The sequence below is a fragment of the Eurypyga helias genome, unplaced genomic scaffold (assembly GCF_000690775.1).
Source record: "Eurypyga helias isolate BGI_N326 unplaced genomic scaffold, ASM69077v1 scaffold12709, whole genome shotgun sequence".
NCBI lineage: Eukaryota > Metazoa > Chordata > Aves > Eurypygiformes > Eurypygidae > Eurypyga > Eurypyga helias.
The window spans coordinates 10,462-35,249 of record NW_010271432.1 but is presented as its reverse complement, the minus strand read 5'-3'; the positions used below and the strand labels follow the sequence as shown (position 1 = coordinate 35,249).

Genomic DNA, 24,788 nt, shown 5'->3' with positions numbered 1-24,788 from the left:
GACTTAACTTTATTAATGATTTTTCTGGAAGACCAAAACCAAGTAATTTCACTTCTCTTTACCAGAACTTTTCATCTAGCTTTAAAATCCACAGAAGTTTACCAGTGAACAGTCAAAGAAATTAGTATTACCTTAAGTTTTCTCCTAAGAGCCTGGAGCAACAATTTGTTGGCTGTATATACTGTGCCATTTTAACATGAGGCAAAAGACTGTGTGTTCTCACTGCAGCACATAATTTCTACCTGGTTTACAAATGACATACGACACTTGTATGTTTTAACATGTGGCAGATGGTGTGTCCTAAACAAAATACAAACCAAAGAGACTCTGATCTGACTCCCATTGCAAAATTGATAGTGAGGCTCTTCTGCGGTTGCACAGTTGCTGGTAACCATCTTTCTCCTTCACTGTCCTGTTCTTGTCTTCCTTGACGTGCACAGTCCAGTGGTTTTAGCTGTAATTCACTGTGGGCATGGTACCCGTTTTATAATTAAATATTATTTGGGTAGAAAGAAACCAGCCTTTTGGTCAGGGTACTTACTTGGAATATGGAAGATTAAAGTCTGGGTCTTCCTGCCTGGGAATATGTGTTTATCCAAAGCAGAGCAGTTAATAGCATGGCATATAGAAGTCTGTACCAGGGTTGTAGAAGGCTGGATTGAGTTTGTTATTCAGGCAGTGCAGGCCTGTGGAGATTTCCCACCGAACCGTGGATGGACATCCTGACCCTTAGGCTGCCGTTACCTGATGCCTGGCAAACCGGATGTCACGGACTGAGCGTCAAAAGACTCATCAGTCTACTAATGCTGAATGTGGCTTAATGAAGTTCTGTCTCAAAGAGGAGTTCTGTATTATGATAAGTCGGGGTTTCTGTTACATGAGAATATAATAAAATACTCTGGCTCAAAGAATACAACCACTTCTCTATGCAGTGAAACGTAGAGAATACTTTTGAAGTATTGGAGTTGGGAATAGTGACTTTCTGAATTTCATTTTCATTTCAGAACAGTTTGTGGGTAGTTTATAAGCAAGTTCAGCACTTCACTGCTCTGGCTTTTATTTATAATAGAGGTAGAGCACACTGTGTTATATTCAATGTTACGATGAATATAAAGACACAACTGCTCTTATGTAACAAAATAGTCCACTGATGGTTTTTTTTCTTCACTTTACAGGATAACTTCTTCAATGCTAGTATTCCTTCTTTGGGTTTACGTAATGTCATATATATCAATGAAACACATACCAGGTAATGTAGCAAGTCTTCCTTTTGCTTTAAAAATTCGTGTTCTGATCTACCAGCAGGGAAATCTCTAGGACTGAGTGATTTATATAGCTGTCCTAAAATCCAGGAGTTGATGCTGGCTTCAGGAAAGTAATGTACTTGTTAAATCCGGCTGTGTGTGTATGGGAGCTGGGCAAAGTCCTTTGGGGTTATAGGCAAGAAGTGTAAAGGTGAAGCCTGGTTTACAAAAACGAGAGCCTGTTTAAATCCTTTCTGCTTTAGTGCAAATGGCAGCACCTGCAGCATAATGCTGAGAGGAGCTGTTTTATTCCCAAGCTTAAGAATGACTTTAGGCTGCATTTTAATTTACTGAGCAGATCTGGCTCACAATTTAGGCATTGACTGTTATCACTAATGACAGTCAAATCTGAATATGACCTGCTAGACTGTCCCTACTCTGCCTCAGTGGCAGAGTGCAGCTCCTGAAGGATGGTATATATGACCTAAAAATTATGATACATCTTTGCATTACTGCAAATATATCTTGTGTTCTGGGATGAAAATACTGGAATTGCACAAAAATCTTTATTTTGTTCTTTGGGAAGTTAGTAATGCTTGCTAAGGTTTTTACAGTAATCATTAGCATAAGCAGATCCTGCAGTGTTTGTGGTGGAGTCAGGGCAAACAAAGAGAGGCCAACAGCCTGGAAGAAACGAGCCAAAGTGTCTGAGTAGAAGAAAGGCAGCATTGTGCTGTGTTTGAGAGGGAGGAAGCTAATGTTAGAGGCTGTTCTTTCTTCAATTTGAATTAATAATAGTTTTTAAAGAGTTCAGCTTGTAGTTTGGAATACAGAAAAATAGCAGAAATAGGGTTTAATTTTAACTTTTTTTAAAAGTAGTTTCAGAAGTCTAATCCTTGAATGGTTTTGAATGCTCAGAGTTCCTTAAATTAGAAATACAAGGGCAACAAATCATGGGTTAATGAATTATTCTGAAATAAAATGCCTTTATCTTGAAATGTCATTATGGTCTGAAAATTGACAATTTTAATGAAGTTCTAAGGTCACATGGGGTTCCTTAGTCACAGTTTCTTGGCCTTAGAAAGCAAGGGGGATTCTCTTCAACTGCTAGCATACTGTACCTGTGTTGAGACATTACTGCAGCTTTTTTCTGAGGTGTGGATATGTCAGTTTTGGAATACATCTCGACTCGGTCTATTTTAGTGGTTTTTGTCTTCTGTCATTGCTACACAATTAGAAAACAGATTTTTCTGATTATACTATATTGTGTTTTAGCTGTAAAATGAATGTAGAAGCCTTTGTACCTTGACAGATACCTGCAATAACTGTATGCTGTCTGATGATGTGTCCGTAGGTAACAAAAGTTTATTGTCAGAGCAGCGTATCTCCTTAACTTTGCTTTTTAGAAAAATCAGTAAGTCTCTCAAACTCCCAATGCAAAGGGGAGAATGGAAAAACAACTAAAACAGAGTCAGCAGTCTACTTTGACAGCATGAATAGCAAATTTCTTTGTCCTTCAACACAGTCTGAATATTTGTATAACCACTGCATGCCGGACTGTGCCGATGGCTTCTGCATGCGCGCTCAGTTACAGTGCGAATGACCTGTGTGCCCAGGTGGTTTGGCCTTTTACAGCATAAAAATTTCTTCATGTCTATCCTAACTGGTTTTAACACGTTTAGATTTCCTGAAGTGTGGTAGGGAGATTTAGCCATCAACATCAATAACTCCAGTGACAACCAGGAGTGAGACCTTGATGGCACACCAGTGTGGAAGCCAGCGTGAGATGAACCTTGCCACCCACCGTTTGGGACGCTCGCTGCAGCGTCAGCGATGCGTCACACCAGCAGTCTTCAGGACAGGCTTTTGGCATAATCCTGAGTGCTGCAGTTTTGGCAATGGCCAGAGTTTAAACTTCTCCCAACTCTTAATTCTGCCCCCTCAGGTCAGCTCTGCTGTTTGGGAGTCCCTACTCTGGTTTGTGGTGTGACCCGCATGAGCAGTGGCTTGTTCGGCCCTGGCCTGTTGAGTGAGGGTGGCATGGAGAGAAAATAGTAATGAGCATTTGCTGCTGGGGACTGGATTTTTTTCCCCTTCCCTTGTCACATGCTTCTCCTGTGATATTAGGAACACTGCTGGAAATTAAGTTTTCACAGGTGGTTGTTGCTTGTATGATCCAGAGAGTAGAGGATGGGGTTTATTTAAAAGCGAGAGACTGGCTGCATAAGCTAAGTTGCCTTGCTTAAATGCTTGAATGTGTAGAGATATTTTCTGATTATTTAAGGGTTCTACTTGTGTTCAAACTTTGCCAAGAGAAGGTACGCAGGAGGAACATAGGACTGGGTGTTTAAAAACGCTGAAAGGAAGAAAAGATTACCAAGAAAGTATTTTTAGTGACGTTGGCTAATAGAGACATAAAGTGCTTGTGGGAGTTTACCCTGTGTGTACAATGTGAGCAGCTTTCCCAAGAGAGCTCAGTGTACCTTGAAGAAGTTGACAAACCTCTTAGGTGGGTATTTACATTCCTCGGTGGAAAGTCAGCGAATCAGAAGTGGGCACTGCATCTTTTGTCCTCGCTGAGCTGGGGAATCAGGTCCAGCAGACGGACACAATATTTATGCTGGTTTATGGATACTTTCCTGGTGTAGTATGGATTTTTTAACGTCAGTATCATGCTGAATTGAAGTAATGCAGACCTGAGTTGCCTCGGGTATTTTGTGCCACACATCAGTTATTTCATCTGTAACATTAACACATTGGCAGTTTACTAGAAGATACAGAAGCTTTTAGGCAGCCTTTCATAAAACTTCACTTACTTTTGCTTCTTAATTGTACTTTTAGGTATTAAAACTCTTTTTTTTTGGCAGTGAAATATTTTGAGGATCATAATCAACTACCCTTCATATTTTTGCAGGTACCGAGGATGGCTTGCAAGACGCCTTTGTTATGTCCTTTTTGTGCAAGAGAGGGATGTTCATAAGGGTATGTTTGCCAAGAACCTGACAGAAAATGTGCTGAATAACAGCAGGTAAGATAATACAAACGAACTATTTTTTGTATGACTGTTACATTAAATATGATTTAAGAAACTGGAAACAGCAGGTTTTGAAAAATCAGACTGTTTAAAATACTAGAAGATACACTATCTTCAGCACAGCCCTTTAGGACTGTAGCTTGCAATTTCTGTTTGAATAATAAAAGAGGGGACACTGAGAATTACAGAGCTCCAAAAGAGTGATGCATAGTGGGTGGACAGCAGACAGTACACAGAAAAATAAATTGCTACATGGGAACTCTTCAAACGTTTCTTTGTCTAAGTCATGTAGATCATTGCCACTAAAGTCATACTGCAGTCATCAGAAATTGTTGTTTCAGAAATAATAGGAAAGCAGCATTTAAGAACACCCTGAGTGTACACCGAGAGTGTGAGGCAAAACTGGAAAAAGGCTGTAGCATGAAATACCCACCCTTTGTTTTGTGGTGGTTGTTTTCTGTTTCACATACTGCATTTTAAATGGCACGTTCGGCCCCTGGGCAGCTATTAAGGTGTCAGTTTTCCCTGGATACTAAGATATTCAACTATATGCCCACTCCTTGAGTCTACTTTTGCGAGGCCACACACTGCCTGCATTAACAATCCCAACTCCTGAATTTTTAATGGTCAAGGCCCGTCTGAAGATGACAGTGTTGTCTTTGAAAAGCAAAGCAGACTGCATTGTGCCACAGTTACGGAGTGTTAATCCTTGCCTTCATCTTACTTAGATATGTTTTAAATGGGGAAAATAGCCCTTATAAAATTCAGTTACGCTTTTTAAAACTGGGACTTCAAGGGGAAGATACTTTAGAAGTGCAAAATAGCAACTGCATACGTCTGTCTAATGACATAAGTGAAATGGCAGGAAAAAGAAATATTAAGAAATAGGAGATTTCAACTGTTCTTTTTGCATTTTTAACCTTATTAACCATTTCTGAAATTTGGCAATCACTTCACATCAGTACCTGTGAACTGTGTACGTTCTGTTTTATGTGGTCAACTTTCACTGCATTTGTCCATCATCCACCTGTTCAATCAGAGCTTAGAAAACTACTGAATTGCATTTAATGCATTTGGAGCACACAGTACTTCAGTGTGCAGGTTCTTCTATGCCTGCAAGTTACTCCTGTAGTAAAAAACATAGCTCATTCCCAGCAGTTTTCTGTGTCTTTAACTCTTCTGTTGTGGGACTGTCTCATAATTATGTTTTGCTTTCTAATGTTAGAGTCCAGAAGGCCATTGTAGATGAAGCTTCTGAACCAAGTGCTCCGGGTAGTTTTGCTCAAACAGATGCTAAAGCTATCAACAAAGTGAAGAAAAAAGCTAGGAAAATTCTCCAGGAAATGGTAGCAAATGTGTCACCTGCTTTAATCAGGTAAGGAAAAAAGGCTCATCAGTACTGTCAGTGGGTAGAACGATGGCCAAGCTCTCTATTATACCAGCAGAGCTTGTAACACATTATTCATAAATAATGAATAATTATTCTAAAACATAATAAAATATTCATAAAAGTCTCTTTTCTAGTGTTAACTAATGAAATAGTAGTAGTTATTCATTTTCGGATGCAGCAAAACCCCTCCACCTTTTCAGTCTTAGGATAAGATTAAAGACAAACTTTTTTTTGCCTGAAACTAGGCTTGGTAGAACAGTATTAGTAGCCAGTGTTGTTTCAGGCTGGTGGGAGTGAAAGCAGCTAGCTTCAGTCTTAGGCTGTGAAAGATCTTTTTTCCAATGACCTGTAATTACAATATCCCGGAGAATCTTGGCTTTGATAAAATCTGCTGCTGTGGTGTCTGCCTTTGCTACGAAGGATGAATTTGTGTCACGTTTCTAGTCCCCTTCATTGACTTTTGTGATGCAAACTGTGTATTTTTTATAACTATACTAAGTTTTTCCACAAGACCAGATAGATGCTGTCACCTAACACATCGCCTGACTAGCTTAGTTATTATAACTGATCATAGGATGGCAGTTAGCTTGCCCCCTACGTAAAGTGGTCTCTGCCCTTTGAACAGCCTTCACCAAGGTTGACACGAACAAGTTTGGTGTCATAATTGCAGGAGGCTGAAATGTGGTTACTAACCATAGGCAAAAACTTGTTAAGCAGTTTGATTTTATAGTGATTTTGTTTGGATATAAACTAGGCGGATTTTATGGCTTTGCCTTTAGTCCCACAGAAGCAATGTAAAATGGAGTTGTGTTTGTTCTTCCTTCAGGTTGACTGGCTGGGTGTTACTGAAGTTGTTTAACAGCTTTTTCTGGAATATTCAGATCCACAGAGGTCAAATAGAAATGGTCAAAGCAGCAACAGAGGTAAGAGGGGGTGTGAAAGAATCTGAAGCAGTTTCTATTCATGTTTACAGCACTTTGTTTTTAGGAGAGTTCTGCTAAGTCTGTATGATACCAGATTGCAGCTAGATCTGTCTCATATGTGTGAAATAGTGTTTTTAATTAAATATAGTGCTCTTTGAGTTGTCTAACCTAAAATACTATGTGAACTGTGGTTTTACCTTTGTTTTGGGATCAAATTTTAACTCTTGGGCTGAGTGATTATCTTGGATAACCTGCATCCAGCATTATTTCTTGTTTTGTGCTGAGGCAGCCAGTAATAAATTAGTAGGTCTGTTTAGAATTTTTCAGCCTTACCTTTATTTGGAATAAAAATCTTTAAGAAGTAAGCTTTTCCTATTTCTTTCTAGCAGTCTGTTCAAGGTCCTTCCGTATTTATTGAAATTGGTTAAAATCACTCCTAAATGCTACCGTTTTCTTTACAGTCAGAGGAATTGATTCTTTTTGTAGGGTTTACCTTAGAAAGATGGATTAGATAAATTAAAAAAAAAAAAAGCTTCCTAATATTTTCTGTTATCTTTTGATTATGGTGTTTGGGAACCCCATAATTCATGAATCCTTGCTGATAGCCTACCAGTACCTGAAGGGGCCTACAAGGAAGCTGGGGGGGACTTTTTACGAGGGCCTGTAGTGACAGGACAAGGGGTAATGGGTACAAATTGAAAGTGGGGAGGGTTAGATTAGATATCAGGAAGAAGTTCTTCACGGAGAGGGTGGTGAAGCACTGGGACAGGTTGCCCAGAGAAGCTGTGGATGCCCCATCCCTGGGAGGGTTCAAGGCCAGGCTGGATGAGGCTTTGAGCAACCTGGTCTAGTGGAAAGTGTCCTGGGGCAGGGGGTTGGAACTAGGTGGTCTTTAAGGTCCCTTCCAACCCAAACCATCCTGTGATTCTATAAATAGATGTACTTTGACACCAATGATTTGGCCTCATGCCTGTACTTGTTTGATTGTTGTCTAAATACTGTGAGTCTGAAGAAACTGGGAATATTAATCACTGCTTTTTGTAATGCATACAACTAAAAGTTACAGTCCATGAAAATTAAGTACAGTTGACTAGAATGTTCTCATTGTGACAGCTGAGTACAATCCAGAGGTAAAAAGCACTGAATTATGGTAACCAGAAAATACAGTCAGTTCTGAGAACATGATGCTAGCAATCTCAGTGATGGATTTTAGAATAGGAATAATATTCCACATTTCTTACCATCTCTCTTACCTCTTTTTTTCCTTCTCTCCCCACCACAGATGAATTTGCCTCTTATCTTCTTGCCTGTTCACAAATCCCACATTGACTACCTGCTCCTTACATTCATTCTTTTCTGCCATAACATCAAAGCACCCTACATTGCTGCAGGGAACAATCTCAACATCCCCATATTCAGGTAACAACCTCTTCTCACTCTTCTTATTTGAAAAAAGGCTGACGTGGGAGGATCTCCAGGTGACCTGTTGTGCAATATATTTTATGTCCAAATGTAAGATAATCTGAGTATTATTGGGCCGTCATGTACAATTTGTTTGGTTCTTATTACGTGCTCAGAGAGAGAGAATAATGAAGTCCTTCTGAGCTGTCATAGCCTAAGTAGGGTAAGGAAGGATATTCCTTCCTTTTAGGAGTCTCAGTGTGTTGGGTGACTAAGAAAAGATGAGTATGTGAGAAAGTGTTGTGAGTGGACAAGTTGTCTTCATGAAGTTCAATGAGCTGGCTATTGGGCAGCGACAGTACGGAACGAGTAATACGTTGTGGGAAAGTACTCCGAATTGCACACCCTTTAAATTATATTTCTGGTGGCCGAAGAAGGTCTTTTAGGCAGTATTTTTGCCAGTGAGACACAGTTTGGGGATAACTGAATTCTGAAAAGCCACTGGATATTGCAGGAAGTGATGAGGAAAGGAGGAGAATACCTTCACTTAGAAGGTGTTTTGCACCAGTAGGTGCTAGTCTGAGATGATCCCAGAAAGAAAAGCATTCAGACTCTATAAAGTAGCAATTAAAATGCTATTTATTAGGGCTAGGAATATAAAGAGAGTCTAGCATAGGTAATCTGTTGTCCCTTTAGATGCTGGGAACTCTGAGCTGTGCAGCATCCAGTGGGCCTGGAATGCATGTGCAGCGCACCGTGCGAACCCTGTCCGCAGAAAAGGCTACCTCGTTTGGGAGCAGCCTGCAGGCTGCTCTGTTAAAGCTAGCTGGCTGAACTGTCAGTTTTAGAGAATTTCAGTAATTTCAGTTGCTGTTGCATGCTCGGAATTTCGTACTGGACATGTAGTAGCTTCCTGCAAAGTAAAATTGATAATTCTTTATTATGTAGCACATTGATCCGCAAGCTGGGAGGATTTTTCATTCGTCGAAAGTTAGATCAGAGTCCTGATGGCCGTAAGGATTTCCTCTACAGAGCTTTGCTCTATGTGGTATGTATTTCTTGTCTCTCTTTCTGTAGGGAGCATTGCAGTTGGGTGGCAGGTGGGAAGAGGTAGTTCCATCAGTCTGGGGATGTCTTTACTGCTTTGAATTTGTCTTGGGTTTCATGCTGCAAAAAAGCATACACTTCTGTATGAACTCTTAGGTGTGTAGACTAGAAGAGAATTAAATGCTCAGCACCTTTGAGGATGAGGCATAATCACCTTGCATAATCCCTATTAAAGAACGTGGAATTAATACTCTCTGACTTTAATATTAAACTTAAGCCTTGTTTCTCTGATTTCTTTTGTACTGGGGCATATCTACACTGATTCTGTGAGCTTAATGGAAGTTTCTGTTCACGATGGGTTGATGTAATCCTTTGTGCCATTCATAGTAATAGCTGTATCTGCATCTTGGAAGATGGGATGTATTGAGGAATCACAAGGAGGGATGTATGCTAATCAGCCAGATCAACTGTGACTAGAGGTGCTGTTGAACAAATGGCATTATACTGCTTGTGTATTCATGTAAATGGAGTTACAGTTTGGTCTGGGTTTGTGTCAAGCATTAATTATTGCTTTTGGTTTTTTGACAAGTATTCATGCCAACTCATGATCTTCTATTGTTTTTGAAAGGAAACGGTTGCTGACAATATATTTCAAATGTGAATCTGCCAGTATAATTAGATATTTATTTTTTTCCTCTTTTCCAATTTTTCTCTATTCAGCACATAGAAGAATTGTTGAGACAGCAGCAGTTTTTGGAAATATTCTTGGAAGGCACGCGGTCTCGAAGTGGAAAGACATCTGGAGCTAGAGCAGGTCTTTTATCTGTGGTGGTGGATGCTCTCTTCTCAAATGCTACTCCTGATGTCCTAATTATACCTGTGGGAATCTCCTATGATCGCATAATTGAAGGGCACTATAACAGTGAACAGCTGGTAAGAGCAATTGAACAACTTGTTTTGCCTAGGGGATTTTCTGTTTATGTGCAAGAAAATGTGTTACATACTTAAATTTAAGTGCTTGGAGTCCTGTCACATGTACTTGGTGTTCGTGCTGAAGAGTGTAGAGCCATGAATCACAAAACCCCTCTGATAGGGAGTGCTGAGGTGTCCGTGACATACTTCTAAATGCAAATTCATGACATGACATAAATAATAGGTTCAAGTGGATGTCTATGGAAAACGAAGTTCTCTAGATTTACTTGAAGCTATAAGGTGTGTCAAAAGATTCAGCCTTTGTTTTGTCTGTTGTTGCATGCATTTTAATTTTATACATAACCTTTTAATTGCAAATTGGAAAAAAACTCACACAACCACCTGTGCTTTCCAGGGCAAGCCTAAGAAGAATGAAAGTCTTTGGAGTATAGCTAGAGGAGTCTTCAGAATGCTGCGGAAGAATTATGGGTGTGTCAGAGTAGATTTTGCACAACCATTTTCCTTAAAAGTAAGTTTGATATTTCGAAGATGGTTTTGAAGCTTTGACATTTTTGGTGTTTCAGTTCTGGGACGCATTTATTTTGACTTTTCTCTTCCTGGGTTATCATCACCAGCGTTATCTGCTGAAGTCCATTCCAGTGAGACACAAGTATCCCTGTTTTGCTGAAGGCATGAGTCTGCAGTCATGTTTGTGTTAAGCTGAATTAGTCTCAGAGTTGGTATAAAGGTATAAAGTTGGTATAAAGTGTTAGGTGTGAAATGGTGTAAGTATTCTCACTGGGGTTCTTTGGTTTTTGTTTTAACAAACAATCTTTGAAATGATCCTTGCACCATGTTTAAGTTGTAGAGACATTTGGAGTTGAGGGACACCGAATACTGTTCTCCAGTTTGAGTAATTGGATGGGTTACACTCTTGTTTAGTAAGGGCATTTATCTCACTGGATTTTTGAAACTGCTAAGCAAATTAGGACCTTTAAAAGTATCATGGATCATATATTGTAAAAATCTGGATATTCTTTGAATGTCGTAATTTATTATTATGTTAGAGGTATTACTTATACTAGTTCACCAAACACTGTGGTGCAGTTTCTCCAGGAATGGAGTGGTGCAGTACTCGCTGCCTTCACTTCCGATTTTCTTCGACCTCTTTGCAGGATGGGCTAGTACTGTGTGTTCTGCTGCAGTATACCTTATTTTTAGTGTGACTTTAATGAGATTAACTACTGTAACAACAACCTACTAGAACATTATTCAAATTAATTAGGTGTTCTTCTTTCTGCCCTACTTCTCTCAGAAAAGCAGTAGGTTGGAGAGCTTTGAGGGTTCAATTACCACAGCATGAAATAATTGTGACCGTCTGCACTGCATAGGGAAAGATATTAATTCACTTCCAAAGGAGAAGGCTTGGGTCACTTCCAGGCTATTCTTGGTAGGGAGTTAACAATTGTTCTTGGATCAGTATAAGGAAAAGAAGGTTATCTGCCCTCTTAATCGAGTGAAATGCTAATTACTCTGTACCTTCCTAGCAACCTCTGCCAGCTCTCATATGTATGTGTATTTGTTTTTTTTACTCCAGGAAGGTAAAAGCATGACATAAATTGTTTAAGTATGCCTTAACCAAGATTTGCAGAAGTGTATCAGTATTTTTAAGTGGATGTAATTATTGCACTGCAGGTTTTTTCTAAAGGAGATGAGCTTTGGGGGTTAATTTTGGGCATCTACAGTTCTGTGAGCACAGGCTTAGAAACTGAACAGAGTGAGCTCTCTGGGAAAGTCTTTTAAGCAGTGTTCCTGGGAGGGAACAGTTTTCCTGACCAGGAGGTTAAGTGGCTCTTCAGTTTCCCACATTAGTCTTTATAGAAATTGAAAGAACAGAGTGTCCTGAAAACAGAGTAATGTAAATGCTAACCTGTAAGGAGAGGTGTTTTGGTTTTTGAGAAATTTGGGATTCAAGAATTCCAAGCATGAGGTACCCTGCCTGCTTCCCGAGTGCTTTAGTTTGTGGCACTGTGAGGGTTCTGGCAACTGGAGTTTCTACACTGGTGTTTACCTCTGGAGAAGTTCCCTATCCTGGCGTTTGCAGAAAGTGGAGCAAGCAGTAATTACCATCTGTGTGTTGGTTCTGAAAGGGTATTAGACTTTGCTCTCGTTCATGTTAATGAAGGCAGTTCTCATTAATTTAATCATGGAGAAGCTAGTCTCAAAGGCGTTGTTCCCAACAGGCTGCTGGCAGGGGTTATGTGTTGGTTTTGTTGCAGTGCTTATGAAGTATGGATTCCTTGCTGTGGAAAGTTCTACCTTTCCATAAACTAAAATCAAAAGTGAATAGAATGTTGTAAACTTTTAATTTCTGTGATCTTATTACTGCTTTTCTAGTGTGAGCTACTTTTAATCTCAGTTGCATTTTTGAGTAATTGCCTATTTAATATGATAATATTGCAAGAATAAGGTGGAAAAAGTACAAAAAATAACAAGTCTTCTCTTAACAGGAGTATGTAAACAGCCAAAGCCAAAAACCTGTGCCTGCCCCTCTTTCTTTGGAACAAGCTTTGTTACCAGCTATACTTCCGTCAAGGTAGAGATTGTTTTGATATTGTGGAGCAGGAGGACAGGTTGGGGTTTTGTTTGTTTGGTTTTCTTTCTTTTTTAGTGTTCTGCATTGCATTCCAAGCAGTGCTTGAACTCCCAAGGGGTAACTAATTGTGTATAGAACAATGAAAACTTATACAATTGTAACTATGCATTTTACTATGAGAGTTGTGTTCTTTCTGGGGAACTCTTTTTAAATAAGCTTGAGGAGGCTTTTTTCCTTTTTTTTTTTTTTAATTTTAGTGATCTCTATTGGTTTAATTTTAAATTTTATGGAGTGACTTAGGGAAAAAAATGACACGCTTAAAAACAAATCCTTCATTCTTCATTACACCTCACAAACATTGCAGGTGGGTTTTGGTGTGCTTCCAAGGCAGATAAGACTTGTGAGTGAGTACCCCTTGCTGAAGGAGAGAACTGTCACTCAGAACTGTAGAACTGTGCTCAAGGCTAGCTCTGCGTTTGTCACACAGGTAATACATCCTAGCTGAGGTCTTAGCTTGGCTTGTACAAACCTGTGTGGTCCTAGTAGAGACAGTGTCTCTCATTCTCTTTAGAAAGTTGTAGGTTTGTACAGACACTGGGCTGGAAACTGCCTTTTAGGTAGATTTGCTTAATTTATTGTTGCCCATATTCACTGAAGGAAAAAGACCTGTAGGGTTCAAATGATGTAGTGGCAAAGTCATCAATAGCTATAAGATAAGGTTGCAATTTTTCTTTTGGTAGTCTTACCTTGCATTGTTCTTTAGCATAAAGAAATAATTTGGAAAAGTTGGTAGATACTGAAATTTTTGTGGAGCTTGTTACGTGTAACATTTTTGTGCCCTTACCAGACTGCATGGTGGTTATTTACAGTCTAGGTTATTTACGTTTCAATCAAAATCTAAATGCCATAATACGAATTCTTATTCTGTATTCAGACCTAATGATGCTGTAGATGAAGGTACAGAGGCCTCGCTACCCAACTCCAGGGATATCACCAGTGAACCCTTCAGAAGAGAGCTGATAGCCAATTTGGCTGAACATATTTTGTTCAGTAAGTGTTACGCCATCATTATCAGCTACTTGGTTTGTTTTGCTGGTTGCATGAAGTAACGTGCTGTTTGGTAATGTCATACTTCCCAATTCCCTCCATTCAGGTGATCATTTAATGACTTCAAATACTTTCTTGACAATTCTCCATCCTTTGCCTCTCTCCCTCCCTCCCCTCCAAAGTCTAATAAGCTCTCTTTCTGATTAAGTATAAGGTTTTTATTCTGTTGTGAACTTTAGTATTCCTTGGACTAGCATGCTGAACTTGCTGTTACTCCGAAGTGTTTGATTGTCATATTGATACGCTAATTTCTTAACACCTCATGTAAGAAGTTATTGCAGTGTCTTAATGCCATTAATTAAGGTCACACTGACATGAACTCATCTAGCTGCTTGGACTGGTGTTGCCAGGTTTTATAGGTTGTGGTGCGTGCTTCAGTCATAGGTTTGTGGTGTGAGATATGCATACAAAACAGCACTTAGCTTAGTAAACATTTAAGCTTTACTCAGGTTTATTAGCTCAATTTACTTTAATTTGATTACTTTAATACTAGTTACTGTATAGACACAATACACTTCGTATTTCATTCAGAATGTACAGTTCTGTGCCAGTATCTCTATTCTTATTTTTTTTTTTAATAATGGGAACTCTTTCACTTGTAACAATGTTCTGCACTTCTGAGGTGCTTAACGAGTTTATCTTGTTTACTTCTAGCTGCGAACAAGTCCTGTGCTGTGATGTCTACCCACATCGTTGCGTGTTTGCTGCTGTACAGACACAGGCAGGTAAGACTTCTGCACTGCTTAAATAGCCAAATGTTACTTTGCCCTTGTTAATTAAGCAAATAGTATGTGTTTTTCTATTGTGTCATACTGATAAAAGAAGAAAGATCCATTTAAACTATAGTGGATTTCAGGTAGTCTGCGTGCTGATATTCTAGTTAGTGGATGCCTGAAGATAAGCCATTATTGATGGGATGATAATGAATACTCATGTGGAAATAGATTTTTGTAATTCACAATGTAGATACACTTTTTTAAAAGAATACATGTTTTGGTTCATTCTGTTAAGATTGCTTTTTATATCTTAAACACATTCACTGTTGAGTATGCTAGCAACTCTTCTGTTAATTTTTAAATTAGTTTTGCTGTTCCTTGGTACTAGAATATGATACCACGGTGGCAAAATGAAACTAATGTTTAACTGAATTCTCGTGCATGGAGCATGGAAGAAATTCTTTTTTCCTACAAGTGTGTTTAGCATTTTTTTTTCTGAAATTCCTTCTGTCTCTTATCTGAAATTTTTATTGCACATAAATCAAGAACAAATGGATAAATATTGGTCAGATATGTAATCTTCCTAGTCGAAGACCATATCACTATTCCCATTAGTTCAGTCTTTAAAATCTCCTAAAATAATGAGATCAACGAAGCATTTTACAATGTGATCTGAAGCCATCTTGATAAAAAAACAAGGAAAGGAAATTCTTGAAGAAAAGCTTTTCCTCATGTCCCTAAACAATTGAAGAGAATATTCCCTCATAACTGATCATTCATTTTATAGCATAGGTAATGGAATTATGGTATCTCTAACGTGTTTTTAAAGAACAACTCAGGTCTCTGCAGGTTGTGAAATAAACAAAGGAGCAAACAAAAACCCTGGATTCTCGAGTAGCTGCACGGCTTTAAAATATAATTGCATATAATTCAAAACCTGTGGACTATATTAGCAATATCTATTTGAAAACAAGGTTTTCTAGTACTCCTGTTGTGCCTTGGACTTTTGAAAATTAATAGCTTGTCTATATGTTGGCTGTATACATGGTTACATGGTTTAAGGATAGACTCCTGCCAAAAATTTGTTTCACTTTGCAATTCTGACTTTGTTTCTAGGGAACTGATCTTTCCAGGTTGGTAGAAGATTTCTTTTCCATGAAGGAGGAGGTCTTAGCCCGTGACTTTGACTTGGGATTTTCAGGGAACTCGGATGATGTTGTCATGCATGCCATCCATTTGTTGGGAAACTGTGTAAATATCACAAACACAAGTCGAAACAATGAGTTCTTCATCACTCCCAGCACAACGATACCCGCAGTCTTTGAACTCAACTTCTACAGCAATGGAGTACTTCATGTATTCATTAAAGAGGCCATTATTGGTACGTGTTGGGGTTTATTGGGGAAAGACTTTTTTGTGACCCATGAAGTCAAAAGTATCTGCACGACCCCACAACCCTGTTTCCCTTCCCTTTGTGTTTACCCTAACACAAACTGTTACAAAGTAAATTTGGTTTGTGTTTGTGGAAGGTTTCCACTCATTCTTGCCACCATCCTTTCTCTTTCTTGGAAGCATTTGGGTATTGATCACTGCCGTGGTCAAGGCACTGTCAAGAGTTTTGAGCCAACATGGCAAAACTTGTGCTTTGGTCAGTCACGAGATTTTGTTTCAATCTGATGTTTATTGAACACAAATGGAATAGTGGTGAATTCTGTCTTTATTCTTCAATTATATGTGGAATGTTTGACTGCTTTTAGGCCTAGACGTAGACAAACCAAAATTTTTAATTTTCCTTTGCTGTAAAGCTTTTTTTAAAAATCAACTTTGCTTATGTTTGTTTCTGCCCTAGCTTGCAGTCTTCATGCCGTTCAGAGTAGGAGGTACAGAAATGGTACCAGTGGTGCTTCTCCCAGTTTGATTAGTCAAGAACATCTGGTCCGAAAAGCTGCCAGCTTGTGTTACTTGCTTTCTAACGAATTTACCATATCTTTGGTAAGTAATTGCATGAATTGTCTGTTTCACGTTTTTGTTCTGCTTGTAATTTCCCATGTTTCTTTAAAAGGAACTGGTGCTTTCTTCGAGTGTCACAGTTCTGATGTGTTCAGTGTAAGCACAGTCTGACGGCAATTCTGTCAAGAGGTTGAACATAATTAGAAAAAGGAAGATAGTGGTGTTCCCTTTTCCTTCAGGGGAATGTCTGAACACTTGAACGAATGTAGGTCCATGAGAACATTTCATCCAAAAGATGTTTGGCTTAAGGTAACATGTGAATTAACTTGCCACACTGCTGTCACTACCTGGTTCCCTTGGCGAGGTGTGACAGAGTCAGTCGATCCAGTTCAGGGGATACATACCGAGTGTGTGCCTGCTGCTCTTCCAAGTGCTGCGTGGGTGATGGCTGGGATGAGCCTGCAGCGGTTCTGCTGTGCTGGCTTTAGGCCTTTCCTGTGGAAGAAGAGCTGCTCACTCTATCTTAGCTTCCCACAACGTGAGGCTGGGCTTCTTAATGCCTTCTCACAGATTTTTGTGTTGCTTAGGTCGTTAAAACATCACAACTATATGTGCATTCTGTCCAAACTATCTAAATATTTTTTTACTTAAACAATTACAAGTCTTTGAGAGTACCCAACTCGTAGGAGTTTGCATAGCTGATTGAAATTATGCTGGGAACTCCAGGCTCCAGATTCTAAAGATACTCATAATTTGCATAGGAGTGCAGTAGTCACGGTGTGCCACACCTAGTACTTAGTGGCAGTTTTAAACATGGCCTGGCTTTGGTTCTTGTTTTGTTACAAAATGCTGAAGCAAGCTGATGTTATCTCAGTTTTCAGACTCTTGTATACTTGCAATTTCATGTGCTAGGTATGCTTTTTTTCTTATGTGTAGAAGCTACTTGGAATTCTAGAGATTCTTGAACTAGTTCTTAAATTTGCACAGATATTTCTAACTCGTGCCTTTTCAAATGACACATAAATCAAATTTACTGTTCTTGGCTGAGCAGTAATGTAGCTTAGATGGTGGGGTTCTTCAGTAATTGTATCCTTCTGCTTTAAGAGTTAATAACTGATTTTTTTTTTTTAACTTCAAAAATACTTCCTCCATGATTATGAACAGTGTAAAAGAGGTTGGGTTTTTATTAATTTTCAAAACACATAAGAGAATTTCTTAAAAGTGTACTTTTCTTTAAATTCCAAATATATCACTAGTAAAATCTTAGTGGGTTTAGTTTTATGATTATTTTATTCCATAAAAACTAAGTAAAAACTAATATTTGGTTAGAGGTGATTAAAAGAGCAGGACATTTAATGGGGTTTTCTACCAGCGTTGTAATGAATTTCTTGGAAAAAAATGACAGTGAAATACAATATTCAGAATTTTCCAAGTTTTTTGATGTCTGCCTGTCTGCCAGGATAAACAAGAGTGGTGCATTGGGATTATGGTGGTAAAAGTTTAATAACTTGCCTGCAAGGAATAATACTGCTGTACCTAAAACATTCATAGAATCATGGAATGGTTTGGGTTGGAAGGGACCTTAAAGCCCATCCAGTTCCAAACCCCCTGCCATGGGTAGGGACACCTTCCACTAGACCAGGTTGCTCCAAGCCTCATCCAGCTTGGCCTTGAACACTCCCAGGGAGGGGGCAACCACAGCTTCTCTGGGCAACCTGTTCCAGTGCCTCACCACCCTCTCCGGGAAGAATTTTTTTCCTGATGTTCCTGATTCCCATTCATACCAGACTGGGAACTAGTGTTGCCGTAATGGTTATAACAGATGTGACTTTCTTTTGTTCATCTTCTAATGGATGTGCATTTCTTGTGCAGCCTTGCCAGGTGATATATCAAGTTTGCCATGAATCTGTGGAAAGGCTGATACAATATGGTATTCTTCTGGTGGCTGAGGTAAGGTGATAGAGATGCCAAATGAGCTTTGTTTCTTGTACGTGACTTTAGCTGTATGTAGTTTATCCTTCTTAGTTTTGACTCTTCTAAATACATGCTGTTACTGAAAGCTTACAACAGTTTAACAAGTCCAGGACTGATACTATTTCATTCTTACATTTATAAGTGTCAGACATTTGGGTACAGTCATCCTGTGCAATTGCATTGTGCCATTAAAACTACTAAGGAAGATAAATATTTTATACTGTCTTGTAAAATGGAGATTTATTTATTGTTGGAGCCCTTTAGAATTGTAGCATAGTGACATGGATGCTTACTTTCTACTCTACAGGGGTCAGTAGTGCAGGTCTTTTGTCAGTCTTTGATTCCTTTGCACTGATCTCCAACCTACTCTAGACCTCCTTGGCTAGCCCAGTTTGCAGCGTCAGGGATGCGCTGGAGTCGCTGCGTGCTGCAGTCTGCTGGAGGTCTGCTGAAAACATGTGGACCGGGGGAGCAGCTGACTCAGCATACCTTTGCTTCCCAAAGTCTTTTTGTGTATGGCAAACAAACCTTGGTGCCCAGGAGGAAGCAACAAAATTTAAAGGGCACGTGGTAAAGATTTACATATTTGGTGGCATTCTTCTTGCAGCTCTCCAGTCTCGGAGGAGGCTAGAGCTGTGTCTGTTGTATTTGTTAATGGCCACTGCTTCATTCTAATCTTGATATGTACTTTTTCATACATGCTTCCATTTTTAATATATGTAACTGTAGGTGCTGTGCACTCGATATACCTGGATATTAAACGTTCTCCTCCTTTGGAGTTACTACTGCTTGCTTTTCATCTGCAGTGCTGACACGTTGCCATGCATTAGATTGAAATCACTACTAGATGAATCAAAAAATGAATGCTAATCAGAGGATTAGGAAGAAACCTGTATGTTCCACTCCTGGAGACAGTTGAGGAAAATTGATGTGGACAGCAGTCGATAGGCACTTCTTTGGTTGTGAGTCTGATACTTCGCTGTTTATAGCTGGGATATCGATAGCTATTAGGCAATATATCAATATTTTTCTGGGCTGTCTGACATACACCACCAGTGCTTAAAAAGGATTTTTTTCTTCAGTAAATGTCTTCAAACTTAGAAAACCTCTGTACCTACTTACTTCTTTTAAAATATTAAGAATTTGCATAATCAGTGCAAACACTTTAAGCAGTGGTTGTTTCATGGCTTTGACAGGTTGGGAGTGTTTGTAGTGTTCTTACAGTTTCTCCAAGAAAGGTAGCTAGCTTCTGCCCCTTCTAATTATTTCAGTTTACTGCTGACATTAACACATTGATATATTTCCCATTAAATTGAGCTTGATTGATCCGTGCTTGCTTTTTTTTAAATTCTTTTACTGTAATTCTAGTGTCTACTTCAAAAACTAAGAAATATTCCTAACACATAGTGATCTCTGGTATGTTTTTATAAACCTGTTTTGTGGCCTTTGCTTCATTCAAAATACAGCATTTTCTCAGTGCGTACGATGGATGTCATTCTTCATTTGCTGCAGAGGCCTTTTTCTTTATCGTGAATATTATGGCAGTAATCACATCTGTGAGGTGTCTTATCCATTTGGTTTTAATCTTGTCTGATTCCCATTTCAAATGGAATAACTGTACAAGGGGTCTTTCCTCAGTGACTGAGTAGTGGTGATCTTTCAAAAATCTTTCTGTTCTACTCCTTGGAGCAAAACAAATCATGGTGAATGATTGACACCAAGGCATCCCTTGTTCTTTCTTTCAAGTGTGTGTTTACTGTTTCTGAAACTCGTTCCTGAAGGTGTATTGCTCAAATTTAATGTTGCAAAGGACACTGATCAGTCAGGTGGAGTATTTCTGTTGCACCTCCATTACTGTACACCTGAACTTCTGACATACCTGCATTAAGGCACAACAGGACAAAACCCCTATTCAAGTAGAACTAGTATGTGTACGCGTTGTCACTTGTGCTTATGGTCTCTAGTAGATTAACTCACTATGCCCTTGCAAAGGAACTTTGCTTTACTTCACAACTTTGCAACACACTTTACTGATTAGTGGCTTTACTAAAATAGGTGATTTTACTAAGTAGATGAAAAGCAAACAATGAACTCTGTTCCCTCACAATATATTCGGGTTAAGAAATTCCACCAATGGTATTTCGTGCTGTCACAAACCCATCTCAAAAGCCTGAAGAAATGTGTGCTTACCTAAGATACCTATCTGCTAGTAAGTGTAAATCCGAGGGTGGATTACTGCGGGGTATTCGTAGGCTAAACTTGGATGATGCGTGTCAGGGTGATTAGCAGAAAGGAGTTGCTGTGATGCAACAGGTAGAGGGGTCTTAATGTCTCAGTGTGATCAAGGTTTAAACAGTTTGGGGTCTTTGTGACTGAAACTGGCTCCATTCTCTTCCAACCTATATCTCGCGTGGGGGCAAATACAGCATCATTAGGGGCAGTAAGTCACCACTTCCAAATAGCAACTTGTGGCATTTTACATTAATTGAGATTTTAGCTATTATAAAATAGTAACACAGAATTTACTATTCTGTCTCTTAGTGCAGCAGTGGTATGGAGGTAGCAACATTCACATCAAGGTAGCATCTCAACTTTTTATCCTCACACAACTGAAAGCACTTTCTTGGCAACTGCTACTGCATGACCTCCGGTAGGATGATTCACCTACGCTTGCAAATGTTTTCCCTTCTGTGTGACAGGCAAACTAAAGAAAAACAGTCTTTTTCGCCAAAAGTCCTTTCTCTGCTTATCTCAACATTGTCTGTAATCAGGTCTCACCTGCATTTATTAAATATTGGTTAATGATAATAAGCCTTTTTTTTTTCCCGCCAGGATTTGGGTTTTTTACCTATTTACTACCTTGTCTTTCAAATTTAAGCAGGATGATCAGGAGGATGTTAGCCCCAGTCTTGCAGAGCAGCAGTGGGCTAAAAAACTCCCTGAGCCATTATCTTGGAGAAGTGATGAGGAAGATGAAGACAGTGATTTTGGAGAAGAGCAGAGAGATTGCTACCTGAAGGTAATATTATCCTAAGGCAATAACATTGAAGCCTGCTGAAAGAGATACAAACTGCTTCACTGGTTAAGAAGGGGTAATGATAATTTTTTTTTTTTCTGGTTCATGGTATTACTCTTTTGTGTTTTGTTACGGTCAGTAACACATCTTTCTCTCCTTCCCACGGGAAAAACAGCTGAAGAAGCATCAAATAATCTTACAGAGAGGTGAAAGGGAGATGGATAGTGTCATGAAAACAGATAAAGGCTCAAGTATCAAGTGCCTAAATGTTTTATTCTTTACTGACAGCACATGCTCTAAAAGTGGCACATCGTGCTGGTATTTATTTCCCTTCATAGATGGATCATGTTGATTTTAGACATTTTACCAGTTTTCTTACAGAGCTGATGCAAACGTTCTTTATCTTGTTAACACTTGGAAACTTATGTCCATCTCTCTGGATGTATGTCAACCCTTCTGTTGGCTGCAGAACTGTATGATGTCTTTAATTTTACCTTAGGAAAATAGTTATTAATATCCTGGAGGAGAAAAAGGTGGCATTGATCTGTGATGTGCAGTGCTTGTTTTGTCTCTCGGGGCAAACTGCTCTTTTGTTATGCTTTCACAATGTGCTGCGTTGTGCCCCCGTACTGCTTTTTCTACTAAGAATTATTTGGGCTACCACCGCACTGTGTGCTGTTGTGGAGGTAATTTCTTGTTTCCACTGGTCTCTGTCACTTAAACTCTTGTTGCCTTTTCTTAGGTGAGCCAGTCTCAAGAGCACCAGCAGTATATCACTTTCCTGCAGAGGTTGCTGGGACCTTTACTGGAGGCTTATAGCTCTGCTGTTATCTTCGTGCACAATTTTAATGGTCCTGTTTCAGAGTCTGAATACCTTCAAAAGTTACACAGGCACTTAATAAGCAGGACTGAGAAGAATGTTGCTGTGTATGGTATGTTAAGCTGGTTTGGGGAGTGGATTTGATTTGGTTCTGTTCCTCCTAGCACAGGGTAGCCCAAGTTCAATTGCAGTTTGCTTATCTCTGGGTTTTCTTTCTTGCAGCTGAGAGTGCTACCTACAGTCATGTGAAAAATGCAGTGAAAGTCTTTAAGGAAATTGGGGTAAGTGTTTCGTGATCAAGTTTGGAGACTGTTAGGTTTCATTTTAATAATGAGTACAATTCATGGAACCTGTTCAATGTCCATTTAAAATACGTGAATGTATTGAGCATTTTGCTTTACTTAAAGCTCACAGCTGTAGGAGAGCAGACATTGCAGGACAGAGCACTTCTTTTCCCTGATAAAACCTGGCTAGGTGAGGGCTAGGTGACTAGGCATTTTTATTCACAACAAATGAAGTTTCTTAGCTCTGCTCCATGTACTTATTGGACACCAGTGGCAATGTTGGAAGGCTGAGAGCATGCTCTGTGCTTCGTGACAGATTCATCTAAGTCTGAAGGACTACTTAAATCTTCGAAAAGTGTTAGATACTGAGTTTTGGCTTAGCAGTGATTGTGGCTCCAGCAGAACCATCCTAATAGACCTCCACTGTCCACTATAAGGACACAGATCTTGTTTAAGATAACAGATAAATAATAAAGTGCAAATCAGTTCTGCACTTCAGCACTGTCATTTCGAATTTTAAATTGCCTATCTGGATTTTGCAAATGAAGTTTCTTTTGTCAGAATGGCATGGCTTCCTGAATGCCAGATGGGATTTAGCATTCTAATTTTGAAAGCATCAGCATTTAGGCAAAGTGTTGTTAGATAAGGATTTTGAAGTCTTTGTCCTTGAATTCTATAGTTAGCCTAGAGTAAAGGTATCTTCCTGTGGACCGAGAGCTGTGAAGAAAGGACATATCAAGTCGCTCATTGTAATTCTCATTCATTCTACTGTGGGAAAAGTGGAACTAGATAGCATCCACTGAGCATCTGAATTCTTGTTTTCAAAGTGTTTACACTCTCAATGCAGATGCCTTTGAGTGCATATTTCATCCCTCACTGTTAGGAGCTGGCTGTTTACCATACGCTGTGCTTCTTTCCCAGTTTCTCTTCTTCCATACCACTTGAAGGGCTTCGACATTGAGTGAATTTTAACTATATCTAAAGGGATTGCCATCTAAGCCTTCAAGAAAGAGGGCAGGGGGGAAAAAAAGGTCTTGTAAATGATGGAATATTTAGTATGGGTCAAAACTTCAAATCACAAAAGAAAGGAGATTCCGTGAACATGGTGATACTTTCATATGTTCATGCTGTTCTTTTAGGTTTTCAATCAGACGAAACAAAGAAGAGACACTATTTTGGAACTAAGCACTACGTTCCTACCTCAGCGCAACAGGCAAAAACTACTGGAATTCATCATGAGCTTCATGGTATTATAGACCACATACAGCACCTTTGTCCAGGGACATGAAGGCAGCTTTTGAGACTGTGTCAAAGCCTGGGGACATTTGCTAATCCTTCAAAGTGTAAGGTCCCAGTGTCTGGGTAAGGCCTTCTCTCACTTGAACTACTGGAAGACAAGTGCCTTCTTATGTATGCATTTATGGGTTTCTTACAGTCCCAGTCCTGTTGTAATACAGCGATACTCAGATGACACTTTGGATACAAGTAATTAAACGTTGCAAAAAATAAGATAAATTATTAGAATTAGATTTAAAATGAAGAGTGCAGTTTTATCAGTGTTATGTTCTAAATATACTTTTAAAGACTGTAACGGATTCACAAATACTGATATTTGTGATCTGCAGCTAACCCTGAGATCTTGAGTTTAGTGGCAACACAGCTTATGGCATTCCAATTCGGTTTTATTGTTTTAAATAAATGGTTTAAAATTTTTGCTTAGGCTGGATATATATTTCATGGATAAAGCCATAGTTTTTCATAAATGTTAACATAAATGCCAAAATTCTAATGAGAATAACAGTTACAGACATCTGAGAATAATGTGATCACGTAGCAGATGATTGTGAGAAACGTTGTTAGCAGGCACACCTTGCACTATTAGAGCTGTGTGGTGCAGTGGTAAATTGCACTAATCACTGCTGTCATGAAGAATGTGAGAGTAGCGTTCTTGGTTTTATTACGGCATCTGTCCTTCAGCCAGATGGAAGTCAGGAGACAGTTGCCTGAATGTGAATTTCTTGTAAAATCTTAGATTATTATTTAATTGAAAAAGCTATTAAGTTGTTTGTTGGGTTTTTTTTAATTAAAAGGATGTCAGTTGTTTTTTTTTTTTTTAAGTGGAGTAAACACTTGATTTGGTGAAACAATTTTTAATTTTGGCCCTAAAAATTTCAGCAATAACTTTTGCAATTCTTTAGAAACGAGTGTTCATATTGTATTCTGTTGCTGAGCAGATCTAAATTGGGACGAAGCAGTAACCTCTAGAAACACAGAAATACCATAAACAGTGTACTTTTGACACTGATCTAACTGACTTACAAAAAAAAAAAATGCAGACAAAACTGAATGGTGAATAAATTCTGTCCTACGAAAC

The 24,788-nt window shown here is 39.0% G+C and overlaps 1 protein-coding gene across 1 annotated transcript in view; it reads left to right on the top strand.

The window, feature by feature from the left end:
* Nucleotides 1-24,084, top strand: part of GPAM (glycerol-3-phosphate acyltransferase, mitochondrial) — a 28,606-nt gene extending 4,522 nt beyond the window's left edge. Inside the window, exons 3-20 of the mRNA XM_010158815.1 lie at nt 1,176-1,249; nt 4,159-4,272; nt 5,504-5,653; nt 6,495-6,591; nt 7,874-8,010; nt 8,941-9,040; nt 9,760-9,972; nt 10,367-10,480; nt 12,462-12,547; nt 13,482-13,597; nt 14,309-14,379; nt 15,487-15,751; nt 16,220-16,362; nt 18,193-18,270; nt 21,173-21,313; nt 22,053-22,242; nt 22,353-22,411; nt 23,554-24,084. Coding sequence (XP_010157117.1) covers nt 1,176-1,249; nt 4,159-4,272; nt 5,504-5,653; nt 6,495-6,591; nt 7,874-8,010; nt 8,941-9,040; nt 9,760-9,972; nt 10,367-10,480; nt 12,462-12,547; nt 13,482-13,597; nt 14,309-14,379; nt 15,487-15,751; nt 16,220-16,362; nt 18,193-18,270; nt 21,173-21,313; nt 22,053-22,242; nt 22,353-22,411; nt 23,554-23,670 — 2,265 coding nt within the window. The 3' untranslated portion in view covers nt 23,671-24,084. The remainder of the gene's footprint in view (nt 1-1,175; nt 1,250-4,158; nt 4,273-5,503; nt 5,654-6,494; nt 6,592-7,873; nt 8,011-8,940; nt 9,041-9,759; nt 9,973-10,366; nt 10,481-12,461; nt 12,548-13,481; nt 13,598-14,308; nt 14,380-15,486; nt 15,752-16,219; nt 16,363-18,192; nt 18,271-21,172; nt 21,314-22,052; nt 22,243-22,352; nt 22,412-23,553) is intronic.
* The last annotated feature ends 704 nt before the right edge of the window (nt 24,085-24,788 follow it).